Below are 19,625 nucleotides of genomic sequence, written 5' to 3' on the forward strand. Positions count from 1 at the left end.
CTAGCAGCGTGGTGCCTGCGGGCAACGGAGGGATACCGGTTATCCAAGCCTATAGGAGTCAAAGTCACCGATCTCCTGTATATCGACGACCTGAAGGTTTTTGCTGCCTCCGAGAGCAAGCTGAACCGAAAGCTGAAGGAGACTAGAGGAGAGGTACAGGATATCGGCCTCCACTGGATTCAAAAAAGGTGCTCAGTGGTACACGTGAAGATGGGGAGCCCAAGTGCTAGACGAGTCTGGTATGAGATGGACGAGACAACTACCATTAAGGCTCTTGGGGAAGGAAAACACTACAAATTCCTGGGGGTGCTAGAGAACGTTCGACAGGATGAACGGCTGGCCCTTGCGTGTGCGGCTGAAGAGTATCTACGCAGGATATTTATTATATGGTTCAGCCCCCTATCTGATCCCGTGTAAAGGCAACTAATCAGTATGCACTCTCGGCGCTGCGGTACTTATTGTGAACACAGCATTGGCCTCTTTCGGAGTTAAGAGATGTGGACAGAGCAGCTCGAAAATAATAGTTGAGAACGGTGGCAAGCACCCAGCTAGCCTAACTTCTTTGTTATATCTACCGAGGGAGAAAGGAGGTAGAGGCCTGCGATCAGTCGAACACGAGTACAAGATCACTAAAATTAAATCGCTACTGAAATTGTATCAGAATTCGGACCAGACTGTGGAAGCAGTTAGAGAATTTGAGGAACACGCCATGGCATCGGGCCACCAGTCGCTTGTAAAGGAAGCAGTTAAGTACGCTGAAGAACTCAACATCACACTCCAGCTTGATACCCTAAATCCCGTGTGTGTTATAACGAAAGAAAAGGTGGTGACTGCAGCAAGAGCTGGGAATCTGTTGAAGAAATCTCTAGAGAAGCAGTTCTTGGAGATCGCTAAAGACAGTAAGTGGCAAGGAAAGTTATTCCGTATCAGATGGGAAGATGAAAGCCTAAGCATAACCAGCTGCTTTGCATGGTTAAAAGGTTGGGCTACATGCCCTACATATACATATACCATCGCGGACATGTATGAACTGTACGAGCCGTTGTCACCTACGAAGCTCTACACAAAGGAGAAGACGCAAACCTCCACCGACGGCGAAGTCCTATGCAGGTTATTAAGGAAGGTAACTGAAAGCGTTGTACCAGCTGAATGTTCCTCCCTGGCATAAGCCAAGTACCTACTTATGGCATAATGCTGCTTTGAAGATTCTGTTTTTTTGAGCTCCTGCGAGAGCCTGGGTTAATAGAAGAGGTTCCACCATGGTACTCACCGGTGGTGCCAAAACCCGCATACCAGAACACCACGAGTGAGGAGTTTTGGGATATTCCCATCTATGCAGAGCACACCGAAGCTAGAGCAAATCGGATCGACGCGCGACTTGTCAGCCACGAGAGGAAATAAGTCTGCACAATTGAAATGAGCTGCCCATGTATTGAGAGTAGAGCCAAGAAAGATGAGGAAAAGACACTCAAGTATGGGCCCATGATGTGGGAGCTGAAGCAGAGATACAATGGTTACAGGGTTAAACAGTACAAGGTAATAATTGACGTACTGGGTGGTTACTCTAAACATCTAGAGAAGTCGGTGAGGAAGCTACTAGGAGCGAGAGCACGTTGCGTACTTTAGCGGATGCAGAAGTCCATCATCTCAAACACTTTGAACATTGCCAGAACATTTAAGATAAATGCTTAGTTAAGGCTCTAAGGACACTAGATTTTAGAGTTTTTTTTTCTCTAGAAATCCAGAAACACAAGTGTTGCATAACCTGTATTTTACTGATGGTTTTTACTTAGATTTTATAGAGTATTAGAGTTTGATATTATTCTAAATAAATAGGCTTTGAGTAGAGATAACCACATAATGATGGCCTCGTTTAGGTTTATAAGAGATAATGAGAGTATAAAAACTGAAGAATTTCTAAATAGGGTTCTAGTAGAGATAATTATATCATCATGTCTTTGCGTAGGTTTTACAGAGTATAAGAATTTAATAATATTCTAAATTGGCCTTTTAAGTAGAGAGATTCATATCATTATGTATATTAGGATTATTGTATTGGGTTTCGTACCGACCTTTTTTTACTTCCAAAGCTTCTCAAGTGGTGTAGGTTACGTTATGCGCCCTATACTACTCATAATGTTAATAATATAAAATCGTCGTACGAAGGGACACGAGCCTGGTCCAGGCTAACTTTTTGTCAGTCGAAGACCTAACCTACCGTTGGTCTCCATATTGCAATAAGCCCGAACGGATGTACCAGATTTTATTGTGGAAAACCAGTATTTCCCGCTGACAGCGTGCCCTTCACTCCTCTTTATTTCGTCACAAGACTCAGCTGGTAGTTCTTGAATAGAGCCGAGTGGAACTGAAAGGTCAAAAGCAGTTCTTTATTATATCAGTTTACTTTTACCCTCGCATAGGTTATGCTTTATGCCCACTCACTAAGCTCACCTCGTTCTAAATCACGTCGATAGTAAGATCTGTTTGGGTTTGGAATGAAGTCCTCAGGCCTGGCTTCCTTTGTCCTGTTGTTAAACTCGCATGTGAGAAGAGAGATAACCCAGTTAAAACTTTGGCATCGATTGTCTTCGCGACACTTGAATACGCACGTAAACGGAAGTTCAGCGAGAAGAGTGTCGTACACGTGTCCCCGTAACATCCAGCCCACGATGGAGCTCTCAGATCTTCCACCTGCAGGGCATTTCTGAGTTACTGCGCTGTAAATCACGAGAACCAGAACGGAGATACGGAAAACTATTCTTAGAGTCATGGCTGAAAAAAAAATATACATATAAATTGTTTTTCCAAAGAACTCTTTTTTAAAGACAAGTTATGTTCTTTTTTGCAATATAGGAACATTCAGGGAAGTTGGGTCTGTCCGCGACTAATTTTCCTTGTCATTTATTCTTTCTAAAAGCATAAATACATGAGGGCGAAAATTTGCATAAGTGCTCAGGAAATAAAACTATTTGAATGAAATGAATTAAATATGCTAGTAAGTATTTTGTACAATAGGGACAGGTTTTTGAAAGCTTCGGCGGCACAACTTCGTCTTTAGTGCCTGCCTCGGTGATGAAAGAAAAGAAGTGTTACGCGATCATTTTCCCACCATGAAAAGGAAGTTTTCTCTTGTCCAGTCCTCAATCCCATCTCTCATAGATATAAATTTCGAAAAAAGGATAGCACAAAATAGAAACACTAACTGAGTTGGAGTGAATTTAGTTAGCCTGTGAAACAGTCAAGTAACAATTATAAGCTCAAAGGAGCCGACTTTTTCTCAAGCTTCTCTGTCTACTTTCCAAACCATATTGTTACAAACAAGCACCTGAAACAGCTGGCATGTATCCTGACCTATTAGAGTGTTGAAGACGGTAAATGTTGCTGGAGACGAATATTTCAAAATTAATTTAGAGAAAGTAAAAGGTCATCAATTGTTTACGTTCTTTAGTACTATTAAGCGTCGCATAAGGAAATTTCATCCCTTGACGTGCAGTGACTGTACGGAAATGTTTTTAAGAAAAACGTTTTGCACGTTCAGCGTTGTTGTTGAAAAATTCCTATCTTCATGGCTGTTTTAACTTTCGGCCTATTATCGACTATTATTAAAACTTAAGGGAAGACTTTATCGTTCAACAAACAACAACTAATTGGAATAATAATAATGATAATAAAAAACTCAATCTTAAGAAATTTTAAATAGGCGGCTCAAAGGGAAGTAAAAATTCCACTGGACGCCACTTACCAGTTTTAAGAGATTAGTTTTACCAGTTTCCACGAAGTTTACGAGTTTCTACTATTAATCTCGATTAAATTAGTTTTTCGAGTTTCCTGCGACAGTTTGTAGAGTGATGTGTTGTCAGTATCTCGCCTACGCCTACGAGCAATACATGGAAGCTAGGTAGTTTGACTAACATTTACATGCATGATACTTAGTATATTGTGTTATCTATTTATCGGGCTCGTCCACAAGTATCCGCATTTACTTGAATAAAATATATATATTTCGTTTTCAAACAATTTGCCCTTCTTGTTTAAATCGTTGCCCCGTCGAAACATATCCCATTTTCTTTGAAATGAAACATATGTTGATGTTGATATGTCTTTAATAAATCAGTATAAACGTCTCCCTCTCTTCTTTGAAAGAAAATGTTTCCTGGAGAGAGAGTCTCGCTAAGCACTTAAACGTATCGCCCAAACTCAGACCTCTGTTGAACTACTCGACTCTACTGATAAAGTCTAGTCACAACAAAATAAACTTCTTGAAAGAAAAAAAAATAACTTCAGATATCTAACGAATCTTAAAAAAAGCCGAGACAATTCAGTGGCATTCTTTCTCCTGTAAAAGATCAGATACTGTTACTCCGTTAATCCTGTTAAGCGCGTTACTCCTCTTAAGCGCGGAATATAGTCAATCGATATAAATCGGCATCAATAAAAATAGATAGCAACCAAGTGATTTTTATCGATTTATCACAGAAATTGGTGAAAATCGATAAACTAAATTGCTGTGTCAAATCGATAGTATCGATTTTTCATGATTTTAACGATTTATAATGGTAAGTCCCACATTGTTGTTTTTTGGCATAAGTTAAATAGTACAGCTGAGAAAACACATCCACGAGTAACAACTGATCAACAGACATGAAAATAAGAAATGTAGAAACTATTTTAAAACCGTGACCCTTTTGCACATAATAACAAAAACGGTTCGGTTTAATTACATTCGCAGTTTTCGCAGGCAAGAACCACGTGCAATACAACCTTAGATAAAAGATTTCCCAGCCTGAATTTCAGACATGAAATAAATGGACACGAGCCTGCGATCACTTGAAAACCAATCCTTGTCAGCGGATAACCTTAAAAATACGTCTCTTTAATGAGCTGTACACCTAACCCCGCGATACAGTCATGTGACAGATATTCTTTTTTGGCAGTTCTCAACTGACCACAACATGCATGTTCAATATCAAGTTGAACACAGATCGAATACAATGCGTTGGACCTAGCTAGTAAATGTGACAGTTCATATCTCCTAACATGGAGGGGTGGACATACGGACTGACAATTTTGTTACTACCAAAATTTCTTGGTCGTTCCACTGGGTGCGTTGGCTCGCGCGAGAGCCCTGCCATGAATCAATTTCATAACTACGTTTTGAAGCTTTCCCTCTCCTCATTACTTCGGCGGAGCGCGAAGTAAAGGATTTGCACAGCTCAGGAATTCGAATGTTCCAAAGTTGCACCCGGAGGTCCCGAAGATGCTTCCGAATGTCCAGAGGTTGCTTCGGAATTAGTCCGAGATATCTTCGAGTTCTTTAATTTATTCTCTCAGGGAAAGAAATAGTTATAAGGAAGAAATATTTTTTACTTCTGGAAGAAATAAAGAAGAAATAATTGTTATTTCTGGCTTGCCCATGCAGGGTTTGAACCGGCTTACGTGTGATCCGTCAGATCAGATGAGACTCTAATTTCAGGGATTAGCCGATTGCGCCACTGCTATGCAAGGTAATTTGAGGTGTGAAAAATAGTCGTAAGTTAGGCACTAGGTTCGATTCGCACGCAAGTTTGTTACTTTTCAGGTTGTTTTGCGTATTTGAAGTAGTGACACCGGAATGAGTTGGAGCAGAAGAATGGTTCTGGTTGGAGATATCGCGAAATCACTTCTAGTTTTTTTTGGCTACAACAAATATTTGAGGCGGAGCACAAAGTAATGTGGTAAACTTGCATTCTGTTTCTGAGGTGAGACCCGAAGTTGTTCGAGATATCTCGATATCTCTATATCAGCTCGAGTTGTTTAGTTTATCTGAGAATGAAAGAAATATTTTTTTTTGGTTCGCCCTTCGGTTTGTTGTTGGTTATCTTTGCCCCGTTAAATCGCGGAGACAAGATTGTAGCAGAAAAGTAAAAGATGGCTGATTTGTAGGTTTACTTTTTTTTTTTTTAATTTTGGAACTCCGAACAGTCGGCGAGCGCCGATTAGTTATTTTGGGCTTTTAGGAAACTGATTGAAACGTCGTGTCCATTTTATTTATGACAAATTATAATCAAATTGGATTACAGCCACGGGGTCATGCACCTAGCAGACTTCCGGTGAAGAAGTTAACTAGACGTCTGTAACACAATAGGAGGAAAGTAAGGGTATTTGTATGGAAGGGTATTCGGAAAAATATCATTTCTTACTATTCCTCCGCATTCACAATTAATCTACAACCACGTTGAAAAGATATGACAATGGCCTATGTCTCCCACGCAAATCGTCTGTAAGTTTTGCCTTAAAAGGTATTTGCAAGATTGCCTCCACCACCTGCTAGAGAGAGGTATCAGTCGACTTTCTGCAAGTCGGCTTCTACCAAATCGTATATTTTAATTTCCATCCTGATACGACTGGTCTAATATGAAAACTGTCTGACTGTGAAATCCTATACAGCAAACGTACTGTTTTCTAGAAATAGTCGGAATAGAATAGTAAAACTTTCGACTGCGAAAGTGAACTCATTTAAAAACTTTTTTCAGTATAACTTATTTTCAAATTTAAAATGTGGATTAGAAAAATAATGATTTTTACTGGCAGATACATATCACTCTCAACTATATGCTAAACGTTTAGTCAAAAACTTATAAAGAGTGTCTTATTTCACTGTGAAAGAAGCAGATATATCTACTACTATGTGTTTTTTGCATGGTAATTTCTCAGCTATTTGGTGAGGCTGTGAAGATATGATCATGCAAGGTAAAATGACTAATTAGAAACGTACTACTACCCTTTTTTAATTTGACAATTCATTGCAGCAAACTTCTTTGAAACTTTCTGTTCTGAATTTAAGGCTGTGAATTGGAAGAAATGGAAAAATGTGGTTTAAGTAACCTGAAACGTACTGCTACAGCTTTTTTAATTTGACAGTTTATTGAAGCAAGCTTGTTTGAAACTTTCTGATCTGACATTAAGGCTGCGAATTTATGATGACATTTTTCAATCAATTATTAACAAGACAAAAATTAATTACGAACTAGAATTTTTGTTTGGGGTCTTTTTTTCAAATATGGACTGCGAATATAATCGGCTTTTAACAGAAGAACCTTGATATCTAAAAAGTCTATTAAAAAGTTATTGGTATAACAAACGAGGTTCTTTGCCCTAGTAATAGCGATACTGATATGGAAAAGAACCTCCCTCTCAGTCGACAACACGAACATATTCTGTCACTCCGGCTCTGCTCTTCGTTATATCAAATGAAAGGCGGTATTTTCTTTCTTCCCCTCGTCTCGCTGTTTTGCTCTTGTCGTCTCTCGCGGTTTGCGATCGACTGTCTCGTCCAACCTTTGTCTCGTCCTTCGAGCTCTGCCATGTAAGGCATGTTATGTAGGCTGAGTAGTCTGCATTACAGACGTTTTATGAGCCTTGCTAGGCGAACGCGGCATTTTGCGCGAAGCGCGAGACGAGGGGAGGAGAAAAATACTGTCTTTGTTACCAGTCCATTGTTCTGGCTCTTGCCACGTTCACTACATGAACGTCGCATTTCAATTGGTTAATTGATGACGCATTGTTCTGGCATGTTTGTCTGGAACAATATAACCTTCACGCATTCATGTTCTTTTGACGATGCTGTTCGGAAAGCCTTTTGTTTATTTCCAAATGTTCCAGAAATAAAAGAAAAACAAAAGAAATGTTTAAATATTATATTGCTTAAGAGGAAAGATGTTCTTGGATTGCTTCAACTGGGTTAGGAAAAACCCTCATTTACTAACTTTTTTAAATAAACTGTTGACAGGCCAAATACGACCCATAAGCTCATGACCTTGAAAATTTTTCAAAGAATACGTTTTCCCTCTTTTCTTTCTCGCCGCTGTGTTTGGACATAACTAAACTTTGACTGAGCAAATCTTACTTTTGCCGCACTGAGTCAGGTGATTTTGCCCGCGCAGTTATTTCCTTTGTTTTATGCAGTTGTTGGTGTTCTGGTAGCAAGAACGGTGACAATTTTTGAGTAATGGATCGTTTTTTGATCGTTCCTTTTGACATCACCGCCTTCAGTCAATATGGGTGAGCGTAGGTGGGCGAAAGAGCCAGAACAATGGACTGGTAACAGGCGCTTTATTTTTCTCCTCCCCTCTCTCGCGCTACGCGCAAAGTGCTGCGCTTGTCTCGCTCGCTTCGCTTGGCTTATGCAGGCTAAATCTCGTTTTTCAAAAAGCAATTGTTTAAGTAAATTATTTCTTTTCCAATTTTTTTATTGTTTTTTAATTTCCTCTATTAAAAAAAAACGTTTTTCAGAAATTATACTATTTAAAAATTTAGCCCAATCTGAAATTAGATCTTTCGGAACTAACTGTAATTTGATTGGCTAAGAGTAGAGGTATTTCAGCTTAATTTGAAATACGTACATGCAAAAATTAGAAACCTTTTGCGAGAAGTAGTATAAACAAATAATAGCATGATTTGTACGTGATGTTTGGCATAAACACCACTCCGAGTACACACCGAGTGCTTCAATTCAGGATTTGTATAGGTAATAGCATGATTTGAAGTGATATTTGGCATAAATATCACGAACGATATTTCAAAATTGTCTCAAATTTCACTCGCCTCACGGCTCGTGAAATAACGTATAACAATTTTGAAATATCACTGGTGGTATTTATGCCAAATATCACTTCAAATCATACTATTACCTATACAAATCCTGAATTGAAGCACTCGGCGCAACTCGGCCTCACGCGGTCGATTTACTCGCAGCCTTTGTAAACTTCCTTAGAATTTTGACACCTGAATGGAGTTTCGTGTTACACAGGCACGTTTATTAGATCTTTCAAAACTAACTTTTGAGTGCGGAAACCATACGTCAAAAAAAAAAATTCTTTTTAGCAACAACATTGGAGAGACCAAAAAAAGTCAATCCAAATTTTCCATGGCAACTGGAAACTTTTGAGCCGCAAAGTAACCCAGTGACATCCTCCTCATAAGAAGTCTCAAGAGAAATAATCCCTTGAAGAAAGAAACTGATCTATCTTAAGAGTACATGTAGAACTGAAAATCAGAAAACACATGACTAAGAGTAATTTTTATGCAATTTTGCATATACCTAGACCTAACACTAGCGTTTGTAAGATGGCGCTAAAAAGACGAGCATTTTTATTTGCATGTGCGAGCAAATTTAACTGCCTAAAACACGCAAGAGGGCAATGATGGAGCCAGGTGGCAAATGCTTTTCATATAGACAAAGATTACACAGGGAAGGAATTCTGGTTGTTTGTCTACTTCATGAACGAAACACAGGGCGCTGGGAAATGAAACGTTATGGTGACATTGCATAAGGAAAAAATCGAATCATCCAGCCCTATTTATATATCTAGGGAGGAAATAAGCATACAACATCCTCTCCGCCTCCAATATGTTGTGAACAGATTGTCCCATTGGCTCTTGACTGCAGTTATAATGGAAGGTATCGGATGGAAGACACAATCATGTGGCTAAACGTCTAACCGTTAATCTTACCTAGATCTTGATATTCCCCGGACTGTTGCCGTGAGGATGTTCTATCGATCTTGAAGCATTAAATTATAATGATAAAGGTCCGGTTCAGACGTTGCATTTCATATGTGCCCAATCTAATGCAAATAAGCCAGAACAATCGATTTTTCCTCATTAGCCGTTGATTCGCCCACATGTCAGTAAAATGCCGGCGACGACTGAACCGAACCTGGTTCAATTAAATTTGTTTTTAAAATTGCCAATCTAAAAAATTTGGTTTTGATCAATTATGAATGACTTATAACAATGGCCATTTGGGTATTTGACGTAGTGACACCGGAATGAGTTGGAGCAGAAGCATGGTTCTGGTTGGTTCGAGATATCGCGAAATCACTTCTAGTTTTTTTTTGGCTACAACAAATATTTGAGGCGGAACACAAAGTAATGTTATAAACTTGCATTTTGTTTCCGAGGTGAGACCCGAAGTTGTTCGAGATATCTCGATATCTCGATATCAGCTCGAGTTGTTTAGTTTATCTGAGGATAAAAGAAATAATATTTTTTGCTCGCCCTTCGGTTTGTTGTTGGTTATCTTTGCCCCGTTAGGTCGCGGAGACGAGATTGTAGCAGAAAAGTAAAAGATGGTTGATTTGTAGGTTTAATTTTTTTATTTTTTTTATTTTGGCGGGCAGCAAGTTAATGTTTTGCTGCAGAACTCCGACCAGTCGACGAGCGACGATTAGTTATTTTGGGCTTATAGGAAACTGACTGAAACGTCGTGTGCAATTTATTTATGACAAATTATAATCGAATTGGATTACCGCCACGGGGTCATGCACCTAGCAGACTTCCGGTGAAGAAGTTAACTAGACGTCTGTAACGCATAAGGAGAAAAGTAAGGGTATTTGTATGGAAGGGTACCCGGAAAAATATCATTTCTTACTATTCCTCCGCATTCACAATTAATCCACAACCACGACGCCGAAGTTTACGTTTCATAGCGTCTTGTTCTCATTTCCTTTCTGATCAGTCTTCGTTTTTTTGTTAGGCTTTTTTAGGTGTCACAAAAGATAGTTTTGTACTTCACCCGAGTTCACCTTTGTGGCCTTTCATGCAGTTTTAGCTGTCGCTGTCGTTGCGTCTCGTTTTCGGATCTTTCGTAACCATTTGATGTACCTTGAAAAGCTATGACATTGGAATGGCTTATGTCTCCCACGCAAATCATCTCTAAGTTTTGCCTTCAAAGTTATTTGCAAGATTTCCCGCACCACCTTCTAATTAATAGAGAGAGGTGTCAGCCGCCTCTCTGAAAGTCGGCTTTTACCCAGTCGTATATTTTAATTTCCATCCTGATCCGACTTGTCTGATATGAAAACTGTCTGACTGTGAAATTCTATACAGTGAACGTGTTTTCTAGAAATAGTCGCAATAGAATAGTAAAACTTTCGACTGCCAAAGTGGACTCATTTAAAAACTTTTTTCAGGATAACTTATTTTCAAATTTAAAATGTGGATTAGAAAAATAATGATTTTTACTAGCAGATATATATCACCCGTGTGTGTTTTTTGCGTGGTAATTTCTCAGCTATTTGGTGAGGCTGGGAAGATATGATTTTCGTAATAGTAAGTCTGGTTTATTAATATAATCGTCGCCGTTAGAAATAGGCGAATTACGAAATTATTTTACAGAGATATAGATGTTAATTAAAAAAAAAAAAAAAGAATTAATTTAAACTAATTACATCGTGTTCAAAATGGACTGGACCTTACAATTATGAGAAGATATAGTACAATGAATTGGATAAAAAACTAGAAACTAGAAATATATATCAAGTTATACATTAAATTCCCATATTTTCCTAAATTACATGCCATGAGCATAAAGGCACATCGCCGGAAAAAAGTTTCCTTTAAAGCGTTCGGTTTTGTAACTTATAAGGGATGGTATGTCTTTGTTGCGAAGGGAGGGGCCGTGCGCCTGCGACCGAGTCGGTGGAACAAAATGGCGAAGACGGGACTCGGGCCCTTTTATCTTTGTGAATAATTTGCTACACAAATCCATTCTTCTTGTGTGAAGTTTTACACACCCGGTAGTGGCTAAGGCCTCTTGGTAGTGCAGCGCAGGAAAGATGATGCGTAGCGCCCGTTTCTGCTCTCGCTCGATGCTATCTGATAGTTTTTACGGGGAGGGCATTATGCCACACAGGACAACAGAATTCAAGGACAGACCTCATGAGCGCAAAATAAATCTTAAGTAGGTCGGCAGGTGGTACTCCGCGCGTTTGAGGACACGTAGAATATGCAGCCTCTTTGACGCCTTAGCCACAACCTCATGAATGTGAAGAAGGTAAAATGACTAATTAGAAACGTACTGCTACTCTTTTTTAATTTGACAATTTATTGAAGCAAACTTCTTTGAAACTTTCTGTTCTGAATTTAAGGCTGTGAATTGGAAGAAATGATCTTAGAAGAAAAAATGTAGTTTAAGTAACCTGAAACGTACTGCTACAGCTTTTTTAATTTGACAATTTATTGAAGCAAACTTCTTTGAAACTTTCTGTTCTGACATTAAGGATGTGAATTTATGATGACATTTTTCAATCAATTATTAACAAGACAAAAATTAATTACGAACTGGAATTTTTGTTTGGGGTCTTTTTTTCAAATATGGACTGCGAATATAATCGGCTTTTAACAGAAGAACCTCGATATCTAAAAAGTCTATTAAAAAGTTATTGGTATAACAAACGAGGTTCTTTGACCCAGTAAAAGCGATACTAATATGAAAAAGAACCTCCCTCTCAGTCGACAAAACGGACATATTCTGTCACTCCGGCTCTGCTCTTCGTTATATCAAATGCAAGGCGGTATTTTCTTTCTTCCCCGCGTCTCGCTGTTTTGCTCTTGTCATCTCTCGCGGTTTGCGATCGACTGTCTCGTCCAACCTTTGTCTCGTACTCCGAGCTCTGCCATATAAGGCATGTTATGCAGGCTGAGTAGTCTTCATAACAGAGGTTTTATAAGCCAAGCTAGGCGAACGCGGCATTTTGCGCGAAGCGCGAGACGAGGGGAGGAGAAAAATACTGTCTTTGTTACCAGTCCATTGTTCTGGCTCTTGCCACGTTCATTACATGAACGTTGCATTTCAATTGGTTAATTGATGACGCGTTGTTCTGGCATGTTTGTCTGGAACAAAATAACCCTCACGCATTCATGTTCTTTTGACGATGCTGTTCGGAAAACCTTTTGTTTATTTCCAAATGTTCCAGAAAAAAAAGAAAAACAAAAGAAATGTTTAAATATTATATTGCTTAAGAGGAAAGATGTTCTTGGCTTGCTTCAATTGGCCTGGGTTAAGAAATAGCCTGATTTCCTAACTATTTAAAATTAAGTGTTGACAGGCCAAACACGGCCCATAAGCTCGTAACCTTGGAATTTGTTTAAACAACACGTTTTCCCTCTTTTCTTTCTCGCCGCTGTGTTTGGACATAACTAAACTTTGACTGAGTAAATCTTACTTTTGCCACACCGAGTCAGGTATTTTGCCCGCGTAGTTATTTCCTGTGTCTTATGCTGTTGTGGGTGTTTCTGGTAGCCAGAACGGTGACAATTTTTGAGTAATGGATCGTGTTTTGATTGTTCCTTTTGACATCACCGCCTTCAGTCAGTACTTGTGAGCGTAGGTGGGCGAAAGAGCAAGAACAATGGACTGGTAACAGGCGCTTTATTTTTCTCCTCCCATCGTCTCGCGCTACGCGCAAAGTGCCGCGCTCGCCTCGCTCGCCTCGCTCGGCTTATAAAGCGCCTGTTATGCAGGCTAGAGATCTCGTTTTTTCAAAACAATTGATAAATAAATTATTACCCCTATTAAAGTAACGTTTTTCAAAATTAAACTATTTAAAAATTTAACCAATCTGAAAAGATCTCGCTATAATCGTTTTCGTTTTCAGATTCCTACCTCAATCGCCAGACACATGTTGATTGAGATTTCACATGTGAATGGATTACGGTCAGGTATTAGTACTCTAACAAAAATAGCCACTAAGGTCACTAAAGTTTGTTATAACAAAGAGCTGTTTTCTAGAATGCCTCCCTCCAACACCTGCTTGCACAGCCGCCGTGAATTGAATTCCTGCTAAACGGGTTTATTCAGAGATCAGCATTTCGTCCAGTTCAGTACATAAAAAAATAATTATTTTTAGCTCCTTTTCATTGGTAATTTTCAAGTGGCAACAGTGGGGTAAAATCCGCTTTACGTTTTTCCATGACACCCGGCAACTACAAGTCAATAAGAATAGTGGCGCTTTAGACTTCGAGTGCATGCCGTTGCAGTCACAGACAAAGCTTTCTTATCAGAATCACGAACTGATACGAACTCAAAAAGTGTGAATTAACGGTTGAAGCAAAAACTGGCGAGAAGGCTAATCATATTTCTACTATGATACTACTACATGAGAAATTTCTGCAATTTGATTGGCTAAGAGTAGTGGTATTTCAACTTAATTTAAAATACCTACATGCGAAAAAAAGAAACCTTTTGCGAGAAGTAGTATAAACAAATAATAGCATGATTTGTTCGTGATATTTCAAAATTGTCTCAAATTTCACTCGCCTCACGGCTCGTGAAATTAGGTGTTACAACTTCGAAATATCACTCGTGGTATTTATGCCAAATATCACTTCAAGTCATGCTATTACCTATACAAATCCTGAATTGAAGCACTCGGCGCAACTCGGCCTCACACGGTCGATCTACCCGCAGCCTTTATAAACTTCCTTAGAATTTTGATACCCGAATGGAGTTTCGTGTTACACAGGCACGTTTATTAGATCTTTAAGAACTAACTTTTGAGTGCGGAAACCATACTTCAAAAAAAAAAATAAATAAATAAAAAAAATTCTTTTTAGCAACAGCATTGGAGAGAACAAAAAAAGTCAATCCAAATTTTCCATGGCAACTGGAAACTTTTGAGCCGCAAAGTAACCCAGTGACATCCTCCTCATAAGAAGTCTCAAGAGATATAATCCCTTGAAGAAAGAAACTGATCTATCTTAAAAGTACATGTAGAACTGAAAATCAGAAAACACATGACTAAGAGCAATTTTCATGCAATTTTGCATATACCTAGACCTAACACTAGCGTTTGTAAGATGGCGCTGAAAAGACGGGCATTTTCATTTGCATGTGCGAGCGAATTTAACTGCCTAAAACACGCAAGAGGGCAATGATGGAGCCAGGTGGCAAATGCTTTTCATATAGACAAAGATTACACAGGGAAGGAATTCTCGTTGTTTGTCTATTCCAACGAAACACGGGGCGCTGGGAAATGAAACGTTATGGTGACATTGCATAAGGAAAAAATCGAATCATCCGACTCTATTTATATCTCTAGGGGGGAAATAAAGCATACAACACCCTCTCCGTCTCCAATACGTTGCTTAAAATGTTGTTTTTAAATTTGAACAGATTATCCCATTGCCTCTTGACTGTAGTTATAATGGAAAGTATCGGATAGAAGACACAATCATGTAGCTAAATGTCTAACTGTTAATCTTACCTATATCTTGGACTTCCCTGGACTGTTTGCCGTGAGGATGTTCTATAAATCTCAAGGCATGAAATTATAATCATTAAGTTCCGGTTCAGACGTCGCATTTCAAATGTGCCTAACCTAATGCAAATAAGCCAGAACAATCGATTTTTCTCATTAGCCGTTAATTCGGCACATGTCAGTAAAATGCCGGCGACGACTGAACCGAACCTGGGTCAATTAAATTTGTTTTTAAAACTGCCAATCTGAAAATTTGTTTTTGATCAATTATGAATGACTTATAACAATGGCCCGTTTGTAAATGTCTCAAACAGCCAGTAGTCCAGGCAAATTGTGGTTTAGCATCAAACTAATTGCAACATAATTTTTTTCAATGCCATTTAATTGTTGGATGGCTATTTAACAACAGACTAAAAATCCGCCAAAATCGGTTCGGTAAAAAATGAGAAAAATTGGCCGTAAAGATTTTCAACTTTCACTACAGGAAACCCAATTTTTAGGAAGATCACAAATTCAGGCAAAACATCTGATAATTGTATTTTTTTTTCCTTAAGAATTTTCGATACAACGTCGCTAATGTATTTTTTGTAGTTTTGTTTTAAAAAACGCCGACTGAATGTGTGAGGAACACCTGGGTCAGTGTTTCGTCTTGAAGGCTTTGCACAGGTTACCAAGCCATTCGTCTATCTTCACATTCTGTTTTCCAAGCTTTAATTTTTTTTTTCTATGACGGTATTTAAGAGGGAAATTATCATTCAGTCTGCGTTAACATGGTTAAAAATATTAGTATACGTGCGACTAAATGTGTGCAACGGAGACGATAGCTTTGTATCCGTACAAACTGTTTAACCTATTCCTAATTTCTGTAATCGAGTTTTGTGAGGTAGTTATGTTCAAACCTTGGACACAATATGTGTGATCGAAATCAGAGACTTTTTTTTTTCTCGCGACATGCGCAACCTCCTTTAGGATTATGATTCCGTACTTTGCAATGTGAGTGAATAAATATTCTGCTAAGGACTCCGTCTATTTGGCTTTTGCTAGTTCGTAACGCTCTGCGCTTTTCATTACACCTGGCCGAATGTGTTGTAAGGGAAATCCAGAAAACCAAGCGTAGTGGGATTGTTTTTTTTTTAGCTTCTTCTTGTAGCGAGTCTTAGATTTAGTTTAGCGTATCTGTGTGTTCAGTTTGTATTTTCTGCTACAGCCCTTCATTTCTTGGTAAGATTAATCGCTCTGTGGTCTAAAGGCGTTTATTGTCCCTCCTTGCATTTCTTTTGTGAGAAAAACCCTGAACCTTGAACAGTTTTTTTTCGTCCATTGGCAGATGAAGACCTCTTTTTTAATCGATCATGGGATCCTATACGTCTGAAAATAATTGCAGTTGTCAATGAAGGCCCGAAACTAGTACTGGACATATGCACAACATTAAAGGGCTTGCCTGACTTAGCTTCTGATGGCTCACCTCTTTTTGCGGTACCAATGTTTCTCTTCAGATGAGCCTTGTGTAACACTTCAACTTACTGCATGTTAACCTTCTGACTGAGTTGCGTGAATTATGCTCTGGGTGGGGAATTTCCATTACTCCGTAGCAGGGTGCAAAGAAAGTTCAAACGTCATTTCAACTAGCTCCCAATTTTTTTTGCTGAGCAGAATTGATTTCACAGTTCTTCTGTAAGTTGAATTCCTCAAAATACTTCACTTGCCCATCGGACAAGTAAAGAACGGAATTCCATATAGCTCGATAGCAAAATCCACAAGCCCCGGGCTATCAAACACTACTTTCTTTGCACGCTGCCATAGACTCTTACAAGATATTTTTACATACGCATTGTTTTGGATACCCAGAGTTAATCTTTCCCTTAAAAGGAAACTTTCCTATCATACTATTTCGTTTTCTTGAAACAAACGTTTGCTGGAACAAAAGTTCTTATGCGATGAATATTCCGTTAACCTTTATAATTTGGCAAAGGTAACACACTCTTCCTGAAATATAAACGCATTTCCCTGTTTTCCAATTTTAAGGCAATGGAACTTAATCTGCTCAAAAACTCTGCATTGTTGTGCATAGTAAAGAATTAGTAAAACTATCCTCCCCTCCTCTCCACTTCACTTTTAACAAGTAAAAAAAAAAAAAACAAAAAGCTTCAAAAAAGTGAAACTTGTATATTTGAAGATGTCGATACGTTAACGAAAATTAATTATGTGTAAACGTACCGAATTAAAATGACCAAAAGCCGAATGCAAAATGAGCCCGAAAATTTTCCTAGAAAAGAACGAGGAAAGGGACAATAGAAAGAGCGAAGGAGAAAGAAAGTAGGAAAAAAAAAAAAAAGCAATGGCTGCACTCCTAGTTTTTACGCTGTCTTCTTTAGAGATGTTGAAAGAAAAAGACTGTCTGAGGAGAGGAGTGCTCTATTTTGGCTGTAAGGTTATTAAAAAATCCAGCTCTAATATAAATATTTTTCTTACCCTCGCGAGTAACAGAATCTGCATTAAAAAGGATATATTTTAAAAGCTAATGATTAAGTAACGGCTTTCATTTTTTAGAATTAAAGTCTAAGACTAAATTTGTTGTAGTTTTACAGCCAACAGTTCACTCCATTACTTTCAGGGGCACCCAATGGATCTGTTCCTCAAAATATCTGTTCTTCAGGCACATTTTTGCTGGCTGGGAGATGTGGAAGAAATAATAGTCCTTGAAAGAAAAGTATTGCTGGGAAAAAGATAATTCAGGGTGTCAGAGGGGATTTGAAGTCTAGAATAGCCGCCACGGGTTACTTGTATGGGTTACTTACCACTCAAGATCTGAATTGTGCCCTATGAAACTTCCCAGTAAGTCAGGTTGCAGGTTGTAAGGTTGCTGGCTGGGAACTCTTCCATCAGGCTTGCTGGGAGTGAGGAACAGATAATTTTTTTCTAGCAATCTCCAAAATGCTTAAAATAGTCTCAGAAAACTTTATTCACGCTTTGTTGTTGTTTTTAGGTCTTTTTCTCAAAATTTCCCGTTGGGTGCCCCTGTTACTTTGTAAGCCTCCTGTTATTTTGAGGTTCCGTGAGTGGAGCATGGTCTTCCTGTGCAAAAGCCAACCGTGTTCTGAATATTCATTTTGTTTGGGAAAAAGAAACTCTTCGTTTTTAATGTTTTTATCACCGAAAACTAGATAGCAGTTATTCTTTCTTCTTTCACTTTTCCGTGAAAGTAACAAATACATTTTGTGCATTTTTTGTTTGAAAGTATAATTTCAACTAACGTGGATGCCCTGTGTTAAAAGCTCAAAATGTTTAACGCTTACTTTTGACATGTTCCACCTAACGGATTTTGGGGGATTTTAGTATGTTGCTAGATAGGCCACCCTTACTTAAAAGGCGTTGAAAACAATTCTGTTGCAATTAGTTTGATGTTGAGCCTCAAAAATGCCTAGATTGACTCAACTACAGGGTTAAACCCAAGCCTTGAACCAGGCGTAGCCAATCGATAAATCGATAATCAAGGAATATATCATTACTCTCGGGAGGAGGAGGAGGGAAAGTGGCCAAGCGCTAAGAGCGCTAGACCCGCAATACGGAGGCCCCTAGTTCGAGACCCACCCCTTACCCCGCCTCTCACTGCTACTACAATATTCTCGTCAGTATGTCCTATAATTTAAAAACGTATGGTTATAGAGTCTTCTCATCCGCAGCCCCTGCTCTGTGGAACGAATTACCTCAGAATATAAGGCGTTGCGGTTGTCTTAATCAGTTTTAGAAGCGTTTAGATAAAACTTATCTTTTTAAGAAAGCTTTTAATTTATAATCGTCCTAGGAACATATTTCCTACAATTCCTTTTTATTTGATTTTATTCATATTTTTATTCATTTTAACAATATTGTAAATTTTTAACGCATAGCTTATAATTTTTAAACAGTGCATTATTATTAATTTATTTTACTAATCTATTTTAAAAAAAAAAAGTAATTGTTGTTGTAAAGCGCCATTCGACAGCAATGGAAATGGCGCTACAAAAGTAAATGTTAGTATTATTATTATTTGTTCTCGACAACCTCGTTCCCAGGGTTCTCTGCATGAAAACTATGTTGTTTGATGTTGCCAGATATTTTGAGCAATTTTGAAAACGAGGAAGTCGGAACCGTAACACATTCAGCGTCACTTTTCCGTTCAGTAGTTCAAATAAGGGAGTGCCTTCCCATTCCCCGGAAATAAAACACACAACACAGACACGAATAATTACTTTATATATTTGAGATAAACGGCTTTCATGGAGTCTTGGCGTCCTGCATGCAGTTTCTAACAAGAAACGCCTGCTATCTTCGCATATTAATTTCATTAACCGTCTCATAAAGATCAATTGTGTTGCATCTTACTGCGCCTGCTCGCAGTACTTAACATACTGGCTCATTCCCAGTCGTCTAACGTGACGTGCACGGTGGCAGGAGCAAGGGATAATGGGAAGGGAGAAGAGAGGAAAGTCAAAGTCTTTATCCCTCGATTTTCTCCTTCGCATCCAAGCTCGCGCTTGGTCTACTACGAAGAGGTGAAAGACGTGAAGGATAAACAGATTGGCTATAAATAAATATAACTGACAAACGTCTTTGTACTTCGGT

The 19,625-nt window shown here is 38.7% G+C and overlaps 1 protein-coding gene across 1 annotated transcript in view; it reads right to left on the minus strand.

Annotated features, from left to right (window-relative positions):
• Positions 1–1,468: 1,468 nt before the first annotated feature.
• Positions 1,469–19,625, minus strand: part of LOC140937560 (uncharacterized) — a 31,496-nt gene continuing 13,339 nt past the window's right edge. Inside the window, exons 4-6 of the mRNA XM_073387450.1 lie at positions 2,452–2,772; positions 2,219–2,365; positions 1,469–1,494 (exon numbers count right to left, since the gene is read on the minus strand). Of these exons, the coding sequence (XP_073243551.1) occupies positions 1,469–1,494; positions 2,219–2,365; positions 2,452–2,772 (494 nt within the window). The remainder of the gene's footprint in view (positions 1,495–2,218; positions 2,366–2,451; positions 2,773–19,625) is intronic.

Source organism: Porites lutea, chromosome 1, assembly GCF_958299795.1.
Source record: "Porites lutea chromosome 1, jaPorLute2.1, whole genome shotgun sequence".
NCBI classification, from domain to species: Eukaryota; Metazoa; Cnidaria; class Anthozoa; order Scleractinia; family Poritidae; genus Porites; species Porites lutea.